Source organism: Zosterops lateralis, assembly GCF_965231275.1.
Source record: "Zosterops lateralis genome assembly, chromosome: 2".
Taxonomy (NCBI): Eukaryota; Metazoa; Chordata; class Aves; order Passeriformes; family Zosteropidae; genus Zosterops; species Zosterops lateralis.
The window spans coordinates 86,456,079-86,475,133 of record NC_139763.1 but is presented as its reverse complement, the minus strand read 5'-3'; the positions used below and the strand labels follow the sequence as shown (position 1 = coordinate 86,475,133).

General features: G+C 45.6%; 1 protein-coding gene across 3 annotated transcripts in view; it reads right to left on the bottom strand.

Annotated features, from left to right (window-relative positions):
• The window catches only part of GAB2 (GRB2 associated binding protein 2), an 89,937-nt gene that overhangs the window by 12,744 nt on the left and 58,138 nt on the right, over nucleotides 1–19,055 (bottom strand). For all 3 annotated transcript variants that reach the window (XR_014589399.1, XM_083855714.1, XM_083855715.1), the window contains exon 3: nucleotides 1,091–1,331. Coding sequence is in view for 2 of the 3 variants with exons in the window: in XM_083855714.1 (XP_083711840.1) it covers nucleotides 1,091–1,331 (241 nt within the window). In the remaining variant the exon portion in view is untranslated. The remainder of the gene's footprint in view (nucleotides 1–1,090; nucleotides 1,332–19,055) is intronic.

The following is a 19,055-nucleotide window of genomic DNA, read 5'->3' as shown; positions in this document are numbered from 1 at the left end:
GCTGTTCCATTAACTCCATCTGAAGTTAATTTTTATGAACCTTTTTCTGCTGTTGTTTTCCGAGTAGGGAAAGTCAGCTGCAGCAGGAAAGCCCAGTGGAGGCTGCAGCCTGAGCTCTGCTCTCACTCCACGCCAGCTGGGTTCCGACTGTCTCTCCCTCCCTCCCTCCTCGCCCTCTCCTGCGAGCCAAAACTCCTCACGTCAAAAAAGCTCCTAGCTATTTAAGGCAACCGGCTGGGTCTGGAGGCGGGGAATTGTCGCTGGCTCAGAAATCCCACACCGTGCACCACCAGCTGCCACGAAGCCCAGTGAGCTCTGCAAGGGGTGAATGGCAGAGTGGTGCACACCCTGCCCATCCCTTTGTTTAATCTGGTTAAAGGCAGGCCCTGCCTGCAGGATCACCAAGTGGGTGAGGTTGGAAGGGACCTGTAGAAGTCATCTGGTCTAAACCAGGGCAATCTAGAACTGTGGCAGGACTGTGCCCAGACAGCTTCTGAATATCTTCAAAGAGACTCCTGAACTTCTCTGGGCTACCTGTGCTAGTGTTGAGTCATACAGTTAAAAAAAATGTTTCCTGATGTTCAGAGGGGCTCTCCTGTGTTTCAGTTTGTGCCCATGGCCTCTGATCCCTGGCACTGGGCATCACTGACAAGAGCCTGGCTCTGTCCCCTTTGCACCCTCCCTGCAGGGGAGATCCCTCTGAGCCTTCTCAAGTGCCAGCTGAACAGTTTCAGCTCTCTCAACTTTTCCATTTAAGAAAGATGCTCTAGGCCCTTCAGCAACTTCATGTCCCTTTGAACCGGACCCTGTATTGACTCCAGGGATACTGCTAGTAACAGGCTTCCAACTAGACTTCATGCCACTGACCACCATCCTCTGGGTCTGGCCATTCAGCCAGTTTTTAGCAACACCTGAAAAGCTGGGAGATTGTGAGGTCACCACTCTGACCTTCTCCTCCTCCCAAACACAATGAGATGAGACCATCACTCAGGACTTTCTCCAGATGGGTTTTGCAGACCTCCAAGGACGGAGCCACTCACAGCCAGCCCTCCCTCCCCTCAGCTGTCCCCGAGTGGGTGGGCTACATTACCTTGCGTTTTCTGACTTTCTGCTCATACACTGGTGGAGGAAAAGGTAGTCCTGGGGGGCACTGGCAGACAGGGTGCTCTGCAGGTGGCTGGCAGGTGAGTCGAAGGTGAACAGGGTGGGCTGGCTGGAGTGGGAGGGCGCTGAGGACTTGCGCTCCCGCAGCAGGTGGTGGCTGGCACTGCTGAGCTCTGCCGGGGAGGAGCGCGGGGCGTGGTTCATGGAGGCCATGCTCCTCAGGGTGTCTGTGCAGAGAGAAAACACACCTGTCAGTGTGAGACAGAGCTACCCCACAGCCCCTCTTCCCAGGGTTTTCCTTATGTGAATGCTCTGGCATTTTACAGAGATCAGTGTAGTTTGCTAATGGCTCCAAGTGATTCTCTCAGCTTCTCTACTCAGAGCACATAGGTACCATGCATGGAAATAAATAGTTATCATATTTTATCATAAACAATGTTTCATAATTTTACAATATTTTGTCACATGCTTAGTAGCTTGCTCAGATGTCTGCAGAATGTCAGCCTATTTCATGAGGAGCTCAGTGGGTTGTTAAAACCTGATTTAAAAGAGAGAAGCTTTCACACTGCAGTGAGATGTGATTTAAGTCACCTCCATCCCTCTGTGCAAGGACATGACTGCTATCCCTTTACACTTGGGTTAACTGAGGAATAGGGTGGGAATCTGGATGGACATAGTAACAGCAAAGATGAAAAATATTCTCATGTTTCCAAATTCTGTATTGATTTTGTGACCTCAAGAGAGTTGCTGCTGTTTTCTGTGAATAAAAAGGGATGCAGACCCAAGGCGTGACCCTTAGTGGCTACTCCCCTGCTCAAGGAGAAACAGACTTTAAAATATTAAATTAATTTCAATGGAGAATATCCCAGAGGTCAGGAATAATCAGACAGCTATTCCAGTCCTCTTATAAGTGTGCTTCATGAATTCAAACCACAGATGAATTTTTACAGCCAAGCTGTAAATCCCCAATTAAAAAAATCCAAAAAACCCCCAAAAAGCCAAAACAAAACCAAAACATCCAGAAAACACACAAGCCACAGAATATTTTGGAAACACTGATCCACCTCTGGTTGCAAAAGATCATCCATGCACTTCTGACATGTGAAAATGGTTTGCAGAAGTCACACTTCATATAGCAAGTGTGATTCACATTTATTTGGTGCTGATACAAAACACGGACAAAAAATCAGACCCCAACAAAAAGGGGAAATCCATGCATTTTTTAGCCACCACGAATTTTGGAATTGATATCATGTTTCCCTGACATGATGTTCAGCAGCTCTTACAATTTGACTTCAGACACCCATGCTCCAACACGAGGATGAGGGGCTTTTTATAGATTATCAACCTCTATTTTAATATTCCTTCCCTCAAATTCCAAATCCTACCAGAAATTTTGTACCTGACTCCTTTTTGCTACAGAGTTCTCTGCAAAGCGGCTGTCGTGGCTTGGACAAGAAGAAGTTCCACACAGGGTGATTTTTCACCAACTTCTGAATCATGTCAAGAAACAAAATCAATCTGTCTGCTGCTCATTCACTGCTGCTACATTTTTTCCCTTGTGTTACTGCAAACTTCACCCGGTGCACAAAAGGTACATTAATAAAAGCCAAAGAGCCTGGCTTGACTGTGTTGTTTGGTTGTGCTAAACACAGAAAGGATCAATATTTAACATTGACATTAATGGTGGGGGATGACAGCCTAAAACTCTGATTCCTGTCTTTTTTGCATGGGCATTAAAAATCCCCTGGGGCTCTTCATGGGAGTAAATGGCCATCTCGGTGTCCTCGGACAAAACAGTGTCTTGACCCTCATTAAATATTTATCCCACAGCAGTGCAGAATGATCCCCTTTGGAAAAGGAGTCTTGAGAGCTATGAAAATTCCAAATCGAGTGCTTTGAGATCAACCAGGGTGAGAGATCCCAAACCCATACTGCCATCAAAAAAAGGGGTGCTGCACCCAAAATGCCTCTCAGGGTCCCAATCCTGCCAGCTCCTGAATCCCCACCAAGCACTGCCCATGGCACTGTGCTTTGGCCAAGGCTCTTTGGGCATGGTGAGGAGGACAGGTTGGTGGTGTGCTCCCATCCCAGCATGAAGGTCACGTATGGGGACAACTATGAACCGTGCTGCATTAGGGTCCTTTCAATAGCTCTGAGCTGTCCTCTCACACTATCCCTGCAGGCTCTGCACTTGCCATTGCATCAAAATGTCATGGCAAGGCAAAATACACCCAGGAGTTGGTAATAACACTGATTTATTTGTGCTAACACAGCCTGAGGGAAGAGATGGGGCTGCACAGAGGAGACAGTCCCCAGCAAACCCCCAGGGCACAGCAACTCCAAATCATAACACTTCAGGGAGCCCTGGCATTCTGCACTGTCAGGAGACCTTAATCTTTCCCAAAAAATCACTCTGATTTGGGGAAACTGGAGAATGCAGCACAAAAGATGCACTCACTGAAATTGGGATTAATTACTCCACAGTTACTCCAACCACATAAATGAAAATGGGGGATGAAGAGGGCCAGAAGGCAATGCCTGGTAAAAGCATGTCACTTCCCTGGGGAAAGCCGCTCTATTGGCATCCTCATTGATTTTCAAAATGAATTCCCAGCTCGCTTCCCACAGCGACCTGGCCACCAAGAGCATTAGTGGGAGCCAATTCAGGACTCACGTACTCCATTAGGTCTGTGAGATGAACTCCATAATAGTAGGTGAGAGATGGATTGCTTTGCAAGGCTGGAAGAGTATTGCAAGGGCTGGGAAGATAAATCCTGTGGAAGGAGACTGCCAAGATTGGTCTGGATTTTTTATGTTGTGGGGTTTTTTGGCACTAGAATAAAGGACAGCTTATGTGTCCAGGTCACACGCTGACAGCGGGTCCTGCTGGAGGGCAGGCAAGGAGGCAAGAAAAGAAATCATGGCAGAAAAATAGCATTTGAAGACTAGCACACGCTAAGGGAAAAATCAGGACATCACATCAACTTGAAACGCAGACAGATCCCCATGAGGGCAAGGTACAGAGAATGAATATGAGCCAGAGACCCCAAAGCCATTTCAACTTGCCATCCTGCAGCGCCTAGTGCCAGGCAACGAGGACAAACACTCCTTTCCCACATACATGCAGTGCTCTTAGAGAATAATCTCCATGGGATCCCATCTGGATGCCTCCAGACATTGGTCCCACCCGCAGCATAACCAGAGATACTCAAGTCAATCTCTCCACAAGCCAAAATGAACCATGATTCTCAATCCCTCACAGCCATCCACCTTGGGGCCACGGATAACCCAGGGCCCTCCTTCATTTAACAGTGTAGACATAACCCTCTAATCCTTTGGCTTGATGTTGATATCTTGAGTTTATGTTGAGGGAATGTATCAAGTACAGCCAAGGAGGGATAAGATCCTGCGCAGTTCCTACTGCCATTCCCGGGGGGGAGCAGAGTTAAAGTTACGTAGTGGGGCCATATGGGAAGTGTCATCTTAACCCCACGTTTCCTGGCCAGTTCTCCTCTGAGTTTTGGGAATTGGACTCTCACGGTCTGGAAAAGGCAGTGTTGGACGCCCACAAGTTAAAATTCAATGTCAGCAGCACAATTTACACACATACATCTTGCTGGGCTCAGGCTACAGCTGTTGCACTGGTCCCTGCAAGAAAGTGAGCTAGCAGCTCTGTGGGGACAAACCAGCATAGCCCTACAAAACCCCATTCTGTCAGTGGTCTTTGGCTGAAGGTTTGGAACTCACTAGTCCAGGTTAAGATATACCTTTTTGTCCATGTGTTACAGCAAAGCCAGGGAAAAAATCCATCCTCAAAGCAAAAATCCACAACTATGAGCACAGCCAGCAATGGGATGGACTAGGCTGGGAGCCAGGAATTTTTTATGAATGTTTTCAATCTCCCAAAGCGGTAATTCCCTCCTTGTTGACAGTTCTGAATTCCCTTGCTTAGAGCACTCGACTATTGCTGTGTGCACATAACTTCACACAGTGTTCCTGGGCTTATCTGAGCAAAATAATAACTCAGCCTCCTTTGGAAATTGTTGCTCTGAACGTCCTTTTCCACCGGAGCCGCAACGTCAGCTTTCCCCGCCTGAAGGCAGAGGCTGGGACTGCAACTCCTTGTATCTTCAAATGATGTTGTGGATAAATTCCTGTGCTCCTGCTGATTGCAGCAAAGGTGCCAGGCTTGCTTGGCATCCCTGAGTGGCACAACATTCCCAGGATCCCCAATACCAAACTAGCAAGGACTGGTCCAAGACCTTCACATATAAAAGCTCCTCAGATGTGTTCTGGCCACCAAGTGCCTTGGACCGCACCACTGCCTTTGTGCTGGTTAAAACTTGTGGCAAATAAGACTTTCTTTATCGAGGGAATAGCAGAAATTTACTAGAAATAATCCCTAGGATGGCACAGAGCAGATCTCGCTCATGCACTATTGTCATCCTCACTCTTTGAAACAGTCCTATCATTTATTAGCAAGAAGAGGGGGAACCTTCTTCATGAGAATATCCCTGTACCCCTGCTTTTGCTGCCAGCTTTCTCCTCAAGCACAAATACCAATAAATAATTAAAACAAGACAAACAACCCCACCAAAACAAGCCATCCACATGCTTCTCCTGGCAGAAGAGAACAAACAACATGTCCAGTGGATGAGTCAACACATCACAGTGCTGCCAAGAGGCCCTGGAATGCCATGAGGATGAGCATGGCACCCGAGGAAGGTTTATTTACTGAGCTTTCCCTATCACCTCCAAGTTGGATGGCATTTGGAAAAGCTGTTGCCAGTCTGAGGATGCCTTGGCAGATCACTAAAGGTTTTCTCCAGCAGGTTAGTGGGACACAGCATCTGATCTGGATAATTTCCCCTTTCCTTCAAAACAGAGAGCTGTGTGCATGGACACAGGCACCCCAATTCTTATCACTGATTGAATTTTGGGTGCAAAGCACGGGCAGTTGAGCTTCCCAAAAGCAAGGACAGGACACAGCTTCATCCCTGACTGCAGAAGAGCTGAAGAGTAGAAAGACAACAGTGACATAGGGGTTTTGTGCTTTTCCTTTCCAGTTTCTGATGCTCATTTCAATTTGCTTTGGGAAACTGGTCAGGACAGACTGGCCAAGGGAAAGGAGGAGAATCACCCTTTACAGACTTGCTGCACAGAGGGCTGAGGGCGTGGTTTCAGTTATACAGTTTCAGTCATCTAAATGATACTTAGCCTATGCTAGTTTCCTTAGTTTTCTCTATGGAGAACAGTGATGTCACCCAATTATTTAAGTATTTGACACAGGACAGGGAGAATTACCCAAGAAAGAGTTATGGGAGAGACAGTGAGAAAAGGATGACAATAAATAGCATCATCTTTCTCCATTAGTGCCAGTGCTGTGCTTGCATTTGTATGAAACAACTGAAAAATAGAGGCAAAGTAAGAAAGCATTTGCTTTGGAGGAGCACGAGAAACAGGATATAAAAAAAAAAATCATAGTTCTGGAGAGTGAGCAAGAAGAGAGGGAAAGGAACCAAGTCCTGACCTCAAAGCATTATATATCTCACTTACTTTAACAGTAATCAATTCTTTGAAGGACAAAGGAGCAGAAGAGAGAGAGACTCCAACAGAAACAATGCAATGCTTCTCCCTAGAGAACACAGGTTTGCTTCTGCAAGATGGGGGTGTGCCCCAAATCCCTTCCCTGCCTGGGGAAATACTCCTTGGTGATGGGGACCCATCTCTGTTTCATATAAACATGTCCTGGACATGGCAGTTACCATCTGAAGCGCAAATCTGCAACTTGATTGTGGAGCTCGACACTCGTGTCAATGTTTGGAAGTCCAACATTTAGCCACACTAGGATGCACCCATTTTTTTTCATAAGGGCTTCAGTGCTTGGAGATAAAAGCATATGAAGTTGGATGCTCACAAACATGGCTTATGCGTGCCCTCAAGCATCCCACGTGGGACACCCTTATCTGAGAGTCCTGGAGTGGGACAGTGACCCACAGCTAGGGATGAAGGATGAAGTCCGAGGGTGGCAGCATGGGCTGGGCTGGGCCTTGTATGCTGCATGGAACTAACCTCATCTCACTCTGCTTCATCATCATTTCTGGTATCGCAAAACCAATCTGTTGAGGGGATGCAAACCCCATCTGATTAAATGGGATAAAGAAAAGGCTAGAACAGAGGGAAAGGGCAAAGATGATGTGGTGTAACTGTAAAAAAAACCAAAACGGTCTCAGGGTGGGTATTCCTGCCTTTGTCAGGCTAAGTATAGAAGGTGGCAAAACCAAGGCAATGGGGATGTGTAGAAGTAGCTGCTTTCTGTCTGTGAGTGGCACGTGTGATTCTGGCAGATGCCAGGGGCATCTTCAGCAAGTCTGTCTGCAGGTACAAACAGTCTGTGGAGGCCAGTGCTGCAGGACAGGGTTGAAGCTGATGAAAATGAAGTGCTATAGAAAGACATGACACATTTATATGAGAAAAGGGTTTTCTTTTTCCCAGAGGCAGACTCATGATGGCCCAGGATCAAACCTGCTCTCTTACTGTATGACGTGAAGCACTGGCATCCTGTTTCAGAGGACTGCACTGGATATTATTATTAGTTATTATAATTGGTTATTACTAGTTATGATGATGATGATGACTAATGTTTTTAGCACCTCCTAACCCAGTTTTCCCTTGGAACAACACTAGAACAGTCTCACCCAAGGGCTGCGGTCCAACACATCATGAAAATGTCCAGAAGCTGGTGCATCACTGTCTTCCCCCAGCCCAGGAAAAACTTGCTTTTAGGTCCTGAACAAATTTTTCCTTGTCCTATTATCATTCAGTGCAAGCAGTATGTAGGAACCTCTCCTTGCCTGAGCAAACATGAGTGCACGCCTCACTTAGCAGGGATGAAGCAGAAAAAATGAATCCTGGTCTAATCCCTGACAGGGCTTCTTAACAGCTCGCTTTAAATTTTATACCCCTTTTTATAGACAGTGGGAGCAGAGGTCTTTAATGTTCCAGGAGAGCAGAGAAAAACTTTCACCGGGAGAAAATGTGAACCCATTTTACTTATGCATGATTTAGGACCATTTCTATTCAAGGCAGCGCACAAGAGGCCCAAATATTTGCACTTTGTATTATAGAAGAACTGCCATTCCTGGCTCTTTACAGAAGTAATTTATTTCAATCTCACCTTACCTTGGGGGAAGAAACATTGTAACTCCTAGTTTGTCGGGAGTCAATAAAACAGCAGCATTGTTATGGGTCTGCTTTACCATTGCTCAGCAAGGCAATGCTTGGGAAAAAAGAACACCCCCAAATTTCTCCCTTCAGAATCCCCTTCTTCATGGGTGCATTTGCATTTATGCATGGGACCTAACTGCAGAAGTTTGACTTTGTTTTTCTCTCATCTATGTAAGAATAATGTTATTTTTGCTCCGTGAGTGTTATTTTAGTTGATGAGTTAAAAGGAAAAGGAGGTGGGAGCTGTGGTGCAGGGGTAAGGGGTGAAGATGGGAACAGGTGGCTGCAGTAGAACTCCACATTTCTCACACAGCTTCAGGTGAGCCTGTCATGCTCAGCCCTGCAAAAATCCAGAGAGGAGACAGAGGAAGTTATTAACCCTCATGGACAAAATATTGTATCCCTGAACCAGTGACAAAGCAGCCTGGAAGTCAGTGCAAGCAAGAGTCAGTCCAGCTCCAGAAAACATGCTTGTAGAGGTGGAGACTGACTTGTTTTTGTTTTTTTTTTTTTTTTTTTTTTTTTTCTGTCTGGAAGTAACCTTCCCTTTTTCATCTCTGCAGCCTTTTCTCTCAAAACAAGTCTATCTGCAATGGTTTTGCATGTGTTTTTTTGTTTCTTTCTTTGCTTTCTTGTTCTGGGCTTTTTTTCATTTAGGGGCATGGGCATACCCTGTCCACATACTGGGATCATCTGAAGAAATCCTGAAGACAATGCCATTCTTACAATATTAGAGGGCAAAATGCAAGAAGCAAATCCTGTATAAGCAATGGGAGGATTGCACCTTGCCCAGCTGTTCTCTTGACGGGTTCTGCAACACCAGCACTCCAGGAATAATGCAAAAAGCTCACAAAGCCATCCTAGGTTTTTCTGCCCATCATTAAAAAACCCGAGTCCTGCCCATTAGACAGTCTATTTACAGTGCTCAGTGGAACCAGAGAAAGAAAAGGTCCTTTCCAGCAAGCTATTCACATTGCCACGAGGTTAAAAATGCCTGTGACCCCCAAAGCTTTATGCATTCAGAAATCAGGAGTTCACATGCAGTAGAGGTCTTCAGTATCAGTTAAAGCCCAGAGGTTTTTCTCTTCCTCTTCTTTTAAGATGCAATGATGGCAAAAGGACTTGGAATTTATTCCCTACACATCGCCATAATCAAATAATATGCTAATGCTATTAGCATGGGACCTTGCATGGCAAATGACTTAGACTCATATTCTCTTTCAAAATACTAGAGTTTCATTTAAATTGGTCTCCACAGCAACCAGAAATGAACTGGAATCCAATGTCAGATAGAATTTTTCATGTCTGGGCATGGCAGACAAGGAATTTTGCATCAGGGATTGAGGGGAGAGCCATGAAGACAGTCTGATGCCACCAGAGCTGGTGAGCTTGTGCTGGTCAGCTCCTTCCCAAACAGTCAATGATGACAAATGCAAGGACAAAATTCACCTCTATGTCCAGGAGAATCTCAAGGCATGCTGATGGAAAAGAGATGAGAAGACATGATGTGGCTCATGTAGAGTGAAGCCTGAGATGTTCTTGGTCTTCCTTCCCACAGATGCTTTCTAAGTGACCTCAGGGCAGACACGTATGACAACTGTTTTCATTGATGCTGAATCAGTTCTGGTCTGTTAAACCTGGCTGTTTGCAACTGGTTGGAGAGAACCACGATTCTCATCACGGGCCACACTCCTGTATCTCAGGGTTGTACAAGCACAGACCAGGAACAAAGTGTTTGTTACTGGCTTCCCTCTGTTACAACAGGAAATGCTGCTGCTTCCTTTATCTCAGCTGCTCACAATCTCTCCATGGTAAGCACTGTCTCCCACGAGGACCTAGAATGTGAAGGACCTGCAGCATTCTCTGACCTGTGCCTACCAGCTGATCACATGGTTCTGTCCCATTGAAAACACTCCTCAAACCCATCTGAAAATGAGCTGAGCTTTGCAATGCCATGGCTGAAAAGCTGCTGGTTAGAAATTAGCTCTAATTTCCCATGAAAGTGTTTTCCCAGCTGCTGTACTCATCTTCCCTGCACTTGTTTCACTCTGTGGTAACTATTACACCAGCAGGCATGGTGTGATCCTCATTCTGGTTAGGGGTTCTAGACATTCCCCTAATCATAAAATGAGTATTAGCAATGTGCCCCACAAAAATGTCTTTGAAAGCAATGTCAGAAAGTGGGAAGCATCTCGCTTGAGAACAGCTGAGAGTTCAGGCAATTAAAAGAAAACAACCCTGACCAGTCTTTCGATTCTGTTTGTAATTATCTGGGTTCTGGTGGGTGTTAAAACATCTGTACTGGTTTGGCAGGGAGTGGGGAGCGCGGCTTGTGCCAAAGGCAAGAACTGGCGTGGGTTGAAAGCAGTGCAATACTTTGGAGTGGATTTGCACTCAGAAACGCAGGGCTGGCAGCTCCTCCCACAAGCGATTTTGTGTTAGGGTCAGTTCCAACAGTGTCCCTGTCCCCACATTACCCATCCACCATGGCTTCTGCCCCCATGGGACCACTCCGAGAAAGAGCTGAGAGTGACTAAAGGAGACACAGAGTGGGCTGGAGTCCTCAATCCCACTGGGCTTAAGATCTGATAGACTTTGGTCACTCAGTTCAGCTCCATCTTATGTTCTTGTTTTTCTTTTCCCTGTGCATGAGTGTTTCCACCTGGACACCCTCCATCTCCCTGTCACATCTGGTCATGCACAAGCAAGTCTCTCCCCACTGGATATTTCTGCACCAAGAAGCAGAGCAAACTCCCAGCATGGATGTTGCTGTTTGAGCCCTGTGCACTAAAGCACGGGCTGGCTTTGTGGTTATTTTTAACACACAGCAGCAGTAGAGCTGCGTTTAGTGAAGCAATGCAGTGTAATGTAGATCTTGGTCCTCAGGAGACTCAGGTAAGGCAGATTTATCACAATCTTCTTCATGGTTACAGTTTCGGATTTTGGCATCCATCGCCTGACTCAAGTATAAAACATCCACTGGCATCCAAAGACCAGAGCAAACCATTCCTACTCTGATTCTTGCTCAGAGGCTGGGAACCATTCCGTGGGCTTACTCAGCATTTCCTCACCCTCCTCTCCCTTGTTCAAACCAGCTCACAGTGTGGTGAGCCCATTCTTAAAGCCAGAAGCACCAGATGACATCTCCCCGCCCCTGCAGCTCACCCACCCTTGCACCCACCACAATTGGAACCAGCATCCAGAGCAAAATCCACATCTTCTTGCCCAGTGCCTTGCCCAGTGCTTCACGCTTGGCTTAGGGCCAGCTGAAAATCTTCTGACATCCTCCAGCTGGAAAACGCCATTTAATCAAAATAGGAGCTTGCCAAGGGATTGTTTGAAGCCAGAAATTGCAAGAAACCTTCAGAGGATAGAAGTGAATTTTAAGTAAAAAGGCGGAAGGTCAAGGTATTTCAATCCATTCTCATCAGAGTGGATCATTTTTGGGGGGCAGATTGCCCCTCTTTGACTGAAAATCATCATCATCATGTGCTTTTTAGATGCGAAAGTGCAATTCTTGTTTTTTCCTGAAATTCATTCAAATTCAGAATGAAAAGGTGTGAATCAAAATCGGCTCTGAAAGAGTATGAAAAATGAATACCAGAAGGAGTGAAAACGAAGATGCTGAATTTTCACTGCCTTTCAAAGGGAGTTTGTTTTGGGCATGTCACCTGCTCCACTTGCTGCAAGGACAGCATTTCCTCAGATTGCTCTGACTCCAAATAGGCAACTCCTGAGCACTCCTCCTTCCTCACAGGAATGGGATTTATTTAATTGCTGATTTTAATTACTGACACATGTTTGACCTTCGTGTATTTGGCTGCTGAGACAGATCTGGGTGAGATCCACCTTCATTCTTCATCTATGGGATGAAAAGTGGGATGGTGACAAATACACAGTACATTAGACCCATTTCTCTCCAGAGATGATGGGAAGAATAAGCCAGGGTATAATAGCTTTTGGCTACAACCATGGGCATGCAGGGACTACTGGGACCAGACCGGACTAGAAGCCAGCCTACTCCAACTTCCTAACTCCGACTGCTCTGGAGGCAGCTGAGAACTTCACGGGGATCACTCATGCAGCAATGCATCTGCAGGGAAAACCCATTTGTGTGTCACCTCATCACCCATACACCTTATTAAAGCAAGTATTTTAACTTATCTAATATGACTAATATGAGGGCATTCTTGCAGTCATGGCAGTACTAATTCTTTGAGCTGCTTGATCTGTAAAACTTCAAACCACTGTGTCATAAAGGTTTAGGAACACAGGATTGGCCTTCCCTTCAGATGGCACCACAGGACACTGAACCAGTAGCATGAGTTTTCATCACTGAGATATGAGTGGATTTAGCATGGATTTATCTCCATAAAAATGTTACTGGTGGGAAGAGGACAGGGTGGGCCTTCCAACATCGGGCCAAAGAAACTCAAAGCATTTCTGAGTCTGTACTCTTGAGTTCTCCTTAGAGGTAGAGGAATGGTGGGAGTGAGTTTCTGGAGCATAACAGAAAAATCAACAGGATCTCAGATGCTCAGAAGGAGTTATGATGATGCCAAAGAGGAGATATAACTGTATTTAAAAACTGTAACAAACCTGTAAAAGCATGAATGAGCTTCAAATGATAATCACAAGTACGTCTCCTTTTCTTAGAATCATGGGGATGAGGAAAAGCCACAAGAGTCAATAAACTGGGATTGAGATACTTAAAAACAACAACAGCAACAACAAAGACTTAAGAGTTACCACAGTGCTTTCTGGGAAAAACAGTCTTCTACTCTATCAAGAGTATTTTTCAGACAAATCTCAAGAGACGAAGGCAGCATTTTCATAGGATCATAGAATGCCTTGAGTTGGAAGGGATCTTAAAGACCACCTAATTCCAACTCCACAACATGAGCAGGGACACCTTTCACCAGACCAGGTTGCTCAGAGCCTCATTCAACCCGGCCTCAAACACTGCCCCATCTGGGCATCCACAGCTTCTCCAGGGAACCTGTGCCAGTGCCTCACCACCCTCAAGCAAAGAATTTCCTCATAACATATAATCTATCTCTCACCTCTTTTAGTTTAAAACTGTTCCCCCTTGTCCTATCCCTATCTGCCCACGTAAAAAGTCACTCTTCCTTTTTATTATAAGCTCTCTTCTTGTTTTCAGTTGGAAGACGATGTGTTGACCAGGTTTTGACCCTAACACTAATCATCAAAGCAACCATCAAGTAGCAGAAAGATTAATCACAGAATTTATGAATTTCAAGTGGGTATTTGAAAGACTTCATCATGACTCACTGGAGAGCAATATGAACCATCATGGCAAGCCAGCAAAAATAATTATCATCGTAAAGGCTTTACATCAAGGTTTAGTCTGTGCAGAGCACATGCAGGCTTGAGGGGAGGGTTTACACATGCAGCAATGTCAAACAAGGTGGTGCTTGACAGGGCAGGTGATCGGCCATGAGCTGAAGGTGAGGATGGAGCCACAGGCAGCACAACAGTTGTTCACTACACTTTCACAGGTGATGAAGTATTTGCAAGTGCCCAGACACTTGCCCAACACTTCAAAAAGGATTCATTGTCAGTTATGAAAAAAAAAAAAAATAAAATAGCAATTGCAATGAGTCACTCCACTCCAGCTTACTTTCAAAAGCAATGGCGTATGAGCACAGGGATAGTTTGGCAGTGAAATGATGGAAGGTAATCATACCAAAACTTGGCACAAGCAGCTGTGCTGGCCGGGATGGGATTAGGTCATGTGGAACTGAGAGAGCACATGATGAAATTTTTGAGGTGAAATGTTATTTTCCATTTTAATAAACAGATATAAAGGGTGGCAATCAATCAAAGGTGCAAACGAGTCACATTCCTTGGCATGTGACAACAACCCAGTAAGTATGAAAGGAAGCTACATCTCCACTAAGTGCTGACATGAGGTTTAGGTTGGATATTAGGAAAAGGCTTTTTACCCAGAGGGGTGCAGGGGCAGCTACAGCAGGTCAGGACCGTGTCCAGCCAGGTTTTGAGTATATCCAAGGATAAAGATTCAGGTTAGTGGGTTTTGCTGGCTTTTCTGGGGGGCTGAAATTTTTTTTCCACACATCTTTTAAGTATTTGCTTCAGCCTCTGTGGCTTGAAGTGACTGTAAGCATGGAAAAATGGCAAAGATGGTCCTTCGATGCCTGGTGGAAACAGTAACTCACTTCTATGTCTGAATCCCACAGAGAAGCAGCTGACTGTGGGCAGGTGGGGAAGAGAAGAGATACATGACATCTAATTTTTCTGGACAGTCTCATTTTTAAATAGGTTTTTCAGGAGTTGTGCCCAAGTGTCCCTTTAAAGACCATTCCTAGGTTGGAGAGAACAGGCATCATTGCTGATGTGCCTCTGGCAGCAAATGGCTACAGGCAGGAGAAAAGATGCACTGACACATCTGTACTGTGCCTTAGTGGTGAATCCTTTCAAGCAGAGGCTGCCTTTCTGCTCAGTGCTTGTGCAGCACATGGCAATGCATGGCATATATTTCTTGGCCACACTGACACTGTGATGGACCCTTAGAGATGTTCTCAGCCTTCCTGGAGTGAGCTGGGACATGGAAGGAGGGCATCCGTGGATCAGGTGTAAGCCCCACAGCCCTAAGTAATTGCCAATATTACAGCTCTGGTATTGTACCACAATAAATAAACCAAAAGCATGTTTGAGGAGCAGGCAGTAATTATAACTGAGGCATAGAAACCATCTAGGGAAGAAATGCTATCTTTACAGATAAAATCAGTAATAAATGCTACTGCATTCATAAATAAGAATCAGTCTGGAAACAAACCCTGACTGGTGTCATGGAAAGTTCACAGGAATCGACAGCTTCATGTCTCCTTCCTGCTCCATGTGCCTTCACTTGGAGGCTTTAAAGGCTTTAGAAAGCTTTCTCTTTGCTCAGGCTTGGTTTTAATTGGAAATATAAAGCAATACAAACCAGTAAACAAACAAGCATTGGGGTCTGGGAAATGAGAGTCTAAATCTATCCTGGCTTTTATCAGGCTTTACAAAGCAGTGTGCAGGGCTTATAAAACCATGTTCCTCTCAAAGCTTTCGAGAGAACAATGGGAAATATATGGAGGGAAGAAATGGGGGAAATACATTTACTTGGGGGGGGGGAAAATGTTGCACTGTGAAAAACTGCCAGAAAATCATCCTTTGCAAAGATGAGTTTTTCCCTTTGCCCAACCTGCTTGCACTTGCATTTTGGGGTTCTCTGTCCATTGCATTCCCCAGCCTGGTTCCTATGTGTTGGGCATCATCTGCAGATCTGTGTCCCACCCTGATGCCTGAGAAACTCTTCAGACACAGATTCATGGCACCTCTATGAATCCCAAAACGCATGACTGGGGCACATGGGCTACAACAGTCCCAAGACCCCTCTGGGAAATATAAATGCAGGCAAATCTGACTGTGAGTTTCTTCTCAGTTGGCTGACACCCAAAAATGCCTCTCTCTCTCTCTCTCTCTCCCTTGGTTCTGCTCAGACAGTGTCATTTCACTCCAAGTCCATCAGCTGTTTTTGTTTCCAAGGGCTTTGCATGGTTTTGTTTTTTGTTGCACTGCTGATACCGTCTGCCGCGCTCATTTTTCCACGGTCAGTAAGTCACCCTAAAAATTCCTCCGTGCCCATTAAACTAACAGAGCTCATCTGACAGGGCTCATGGCCATAAAAGCCAATTACAAAACAAAGAATTATGTTAAATGGGTTTCTGATTCTGGGTGCCAGGCCAGGAGACAGACCTGGCCAGGGTTGAGATGTGAACTCAGCTTGTCAATCTCTGCTACAAAACCTGTGCTGGAAAGGTTGGACAATGCTTTTAGCTCTAAAAACCCCTCAAATCTCTTGAACTTAACATTTCTTCTTTCTCTCCCAGCTCAAATCCCAGCCTCGGCTCAGCTAACCCAGTGGGACTTCGGCCAGGAAAGGGCAGGATTTTCCCCAAAGGCCCCAGTTCTCCAGCTCTTTATTTATCTTCAGAAGAGGCCAGTTGGATACCCTAAAGCTGAGAGCCAGCTGGGAAACAGTCAAGAAGAGCTGGAGTATTTGGCTGTTGGTCCATTTTGAAAGCTGAGCATAAATTTTCTTTTTTGCTGGTTGATGGTTTTATTATTTGCAGTGAGATAAGAGCACTTTTTTTGCCTATAAACCTTGTGCTCCCACAAACAGCTGCATCCTCTGCCAGTTCCCATCAGTGCTGGGTATGGTCAAAGGAGGCTCAATGAACACTTAAGTTCCAATGGATTCTCTGGGATGGCAGAGTTATGGGTTTGCAAACACAAGGCTCACATGTCTTCTGGATTTTTTCTGTTCTACCTCCTTAAAATGTCCACAGTCACAATAAAAGCATCTAATTAAGGAAATCCTAAAAATTCCTCAATTTCCAAACCCCAAACTGTTAAGAAAGTCTTGGCCCAAGCATTGCAAATGTCAGAGATTTGATTACATCATGTGCTCTGAACTCAGAGGCTTGGTTTTTTAATCATGTAGATACCTTAAGATCTTTTCCCTTGCTAAAACTCTCTGCATTCTTGCCTCAGTCCTTTTCTTGGCACCTTTATGGGCAGGAAACTTCCTCTTGGCATCAAGGACAGCGACCACCACAGTTGTGCAGTGTTGACTCTGGTCCTGCAATGTTTCTAGGAATCCAGCATGCTGAAGAGCAGAGTACAGTGAGAGGAATAAGGTATGGAAGGATAGCAAGGGTTGATCGTTGTCTGAAATGTAAATGAAATTATGGAAATTAAATCATTGAAGATCCAGCTTGATAGCAAAGGCCTTGATAGCAATCCTGAGACAGGTAGGATGAGTTTTAGGAGAAAGTGGACACCTGAGCTCATCAGTCCTAGTTCCTTGGAGAACCAAGGGAAAGAAATGGCCACTTTCAGGGTGTACATGATTTAGCCTCATTCTAGATGTATTTTATATTTTTTGATTTTCTCCCTAGAACTGGACAGACTACAAGCATCCAAACATGTCTCACTTTTAGCAGCATCAATTCCCTCTCCAAACTGCTGGGGAAATCACAACAAGGACACCCTGACCAGCTGGTAGAGATCAGCCCCGTTTCTGTGTTCTAGGAAGCAAATTCCAGGTCATTAGTGGCACTCTGCTCTTCAGCAGACTCATCAGTACCTCAGCTAGATTATCTCCAGAGGGAAAGATGGAAAAAAGAGGGAAAAAGGCAGCAGGCAGTTAACTGCTCTCAAGATGCTCCTTTGTGCCAATACCACTCCATCTCCGGTATTGTTTACACAGAAATAAAAGCTGAACAGTGTCAGATCTTAAAATAACTTGCTGTTTGTGGAGCAGGAAAACCAGGGTCAGGGAAGTTTGGAACAAATTTAAAGTGGCAGGAAGGCTAAGGAATGAACTGTGACTTTGTCAAGAAGGTGCTTGCATGCACCTGAAGTTTGACCATGACCTTGGTGCAAAGTGAGTTTGGGCCACCAGATCTCCCCCACCTATTCCAGTGAGGCTGGGCCAAACCTAGGGCCAAGATATGACATCTGCATTTGTCCTCTGGAGTAATCTGCAGCCATAGCTGTTTCCCTTGTTAGAAACACTCAGATCATGGAAGAAAAGGATGAGGGGGGATCTGATCCAGATGCCCTTGATGTGGGCACTAGATCTCAATGTGACATATATGCTTTAAAAGAAGGAGCTCCTTAACACTGAGTGCTGAAAGTACTGATGGGAACACTGAGGAAAAAGCTGCATCTGCATGTATGGTGGGACAGCAGGTCAGAGTACAGGGCTCAAGGATAAACATTCCTGTCCCAACACAAGCTACCTCCAAGTCCCAAATGGGGCAGGGGATATTAGGTCTTTGGGTAGGTGAACAAACATGGGAAGGTGAGATATCTGGAGAAAATCCAATCAGATATGCCCTGTCCATCCCTTGGGTCAAGCTCAACTCAAATGTACCCTTGTCCATTGCTTGTTGTACTGTCTGCCAGGGTACAGACTGGCCTCCATGTGAGCTGATATCCAAGTACAAGTCATACCAGGGCTTAAATATGGAGTCAAGACCAACTGACTTGTGTCAACAGAAGCTAAAAAGTCAAGTGGTACAAGGGGGAATAAATTAAACTGACAAGGGGAAGGTTCAAATTATATTCCTGTGAAGGGGGTGAGGCACTGGCACAGGTTGCCCAGAGAAGTTGTGCATGCCCCAATCCCTACAAGTGTTCAAGGCCAGGTTGGATGGGGCTTTGAGGAACCTGGTCTAGTGGAAGGTGTCCCTGTCCATGGTGAGGGATTGGAACTGGATGATCTTTAAGGTGCCCTCCAACCCAAAGCATTCTGTGATCCTAGGAAGTCCTGGCCCACTTGAGGGCACAAGGCTCCACAAGGGGCTGCCTGCTCCACTGCCCTTAGGTGGCAGTGCTGTCTGCAGATCCCAAAACAACACACAGCAGGGCCCAGGTGCTGACAGGGACACAAAGACACCCCCACATATCCCTCCTTGCCCCCCAATTCTCATTCCATATTCCTCAGCCTCTGCACACTCCCTGGCTGGGCTCTGGGCTTGTAACTCCTCCAAGGCACAAGTAGGGAAGGAAGGAGGCACGTGCGAGGCACGATAGCAAGGAAGTATCTGGTCTTGTGTATTTCACCTCTGCTTTGGTTCTTCCTGGCTATGAGAGAGGCAGTGGTGGCAGGAATGCAGGAACTGTCACCTTGC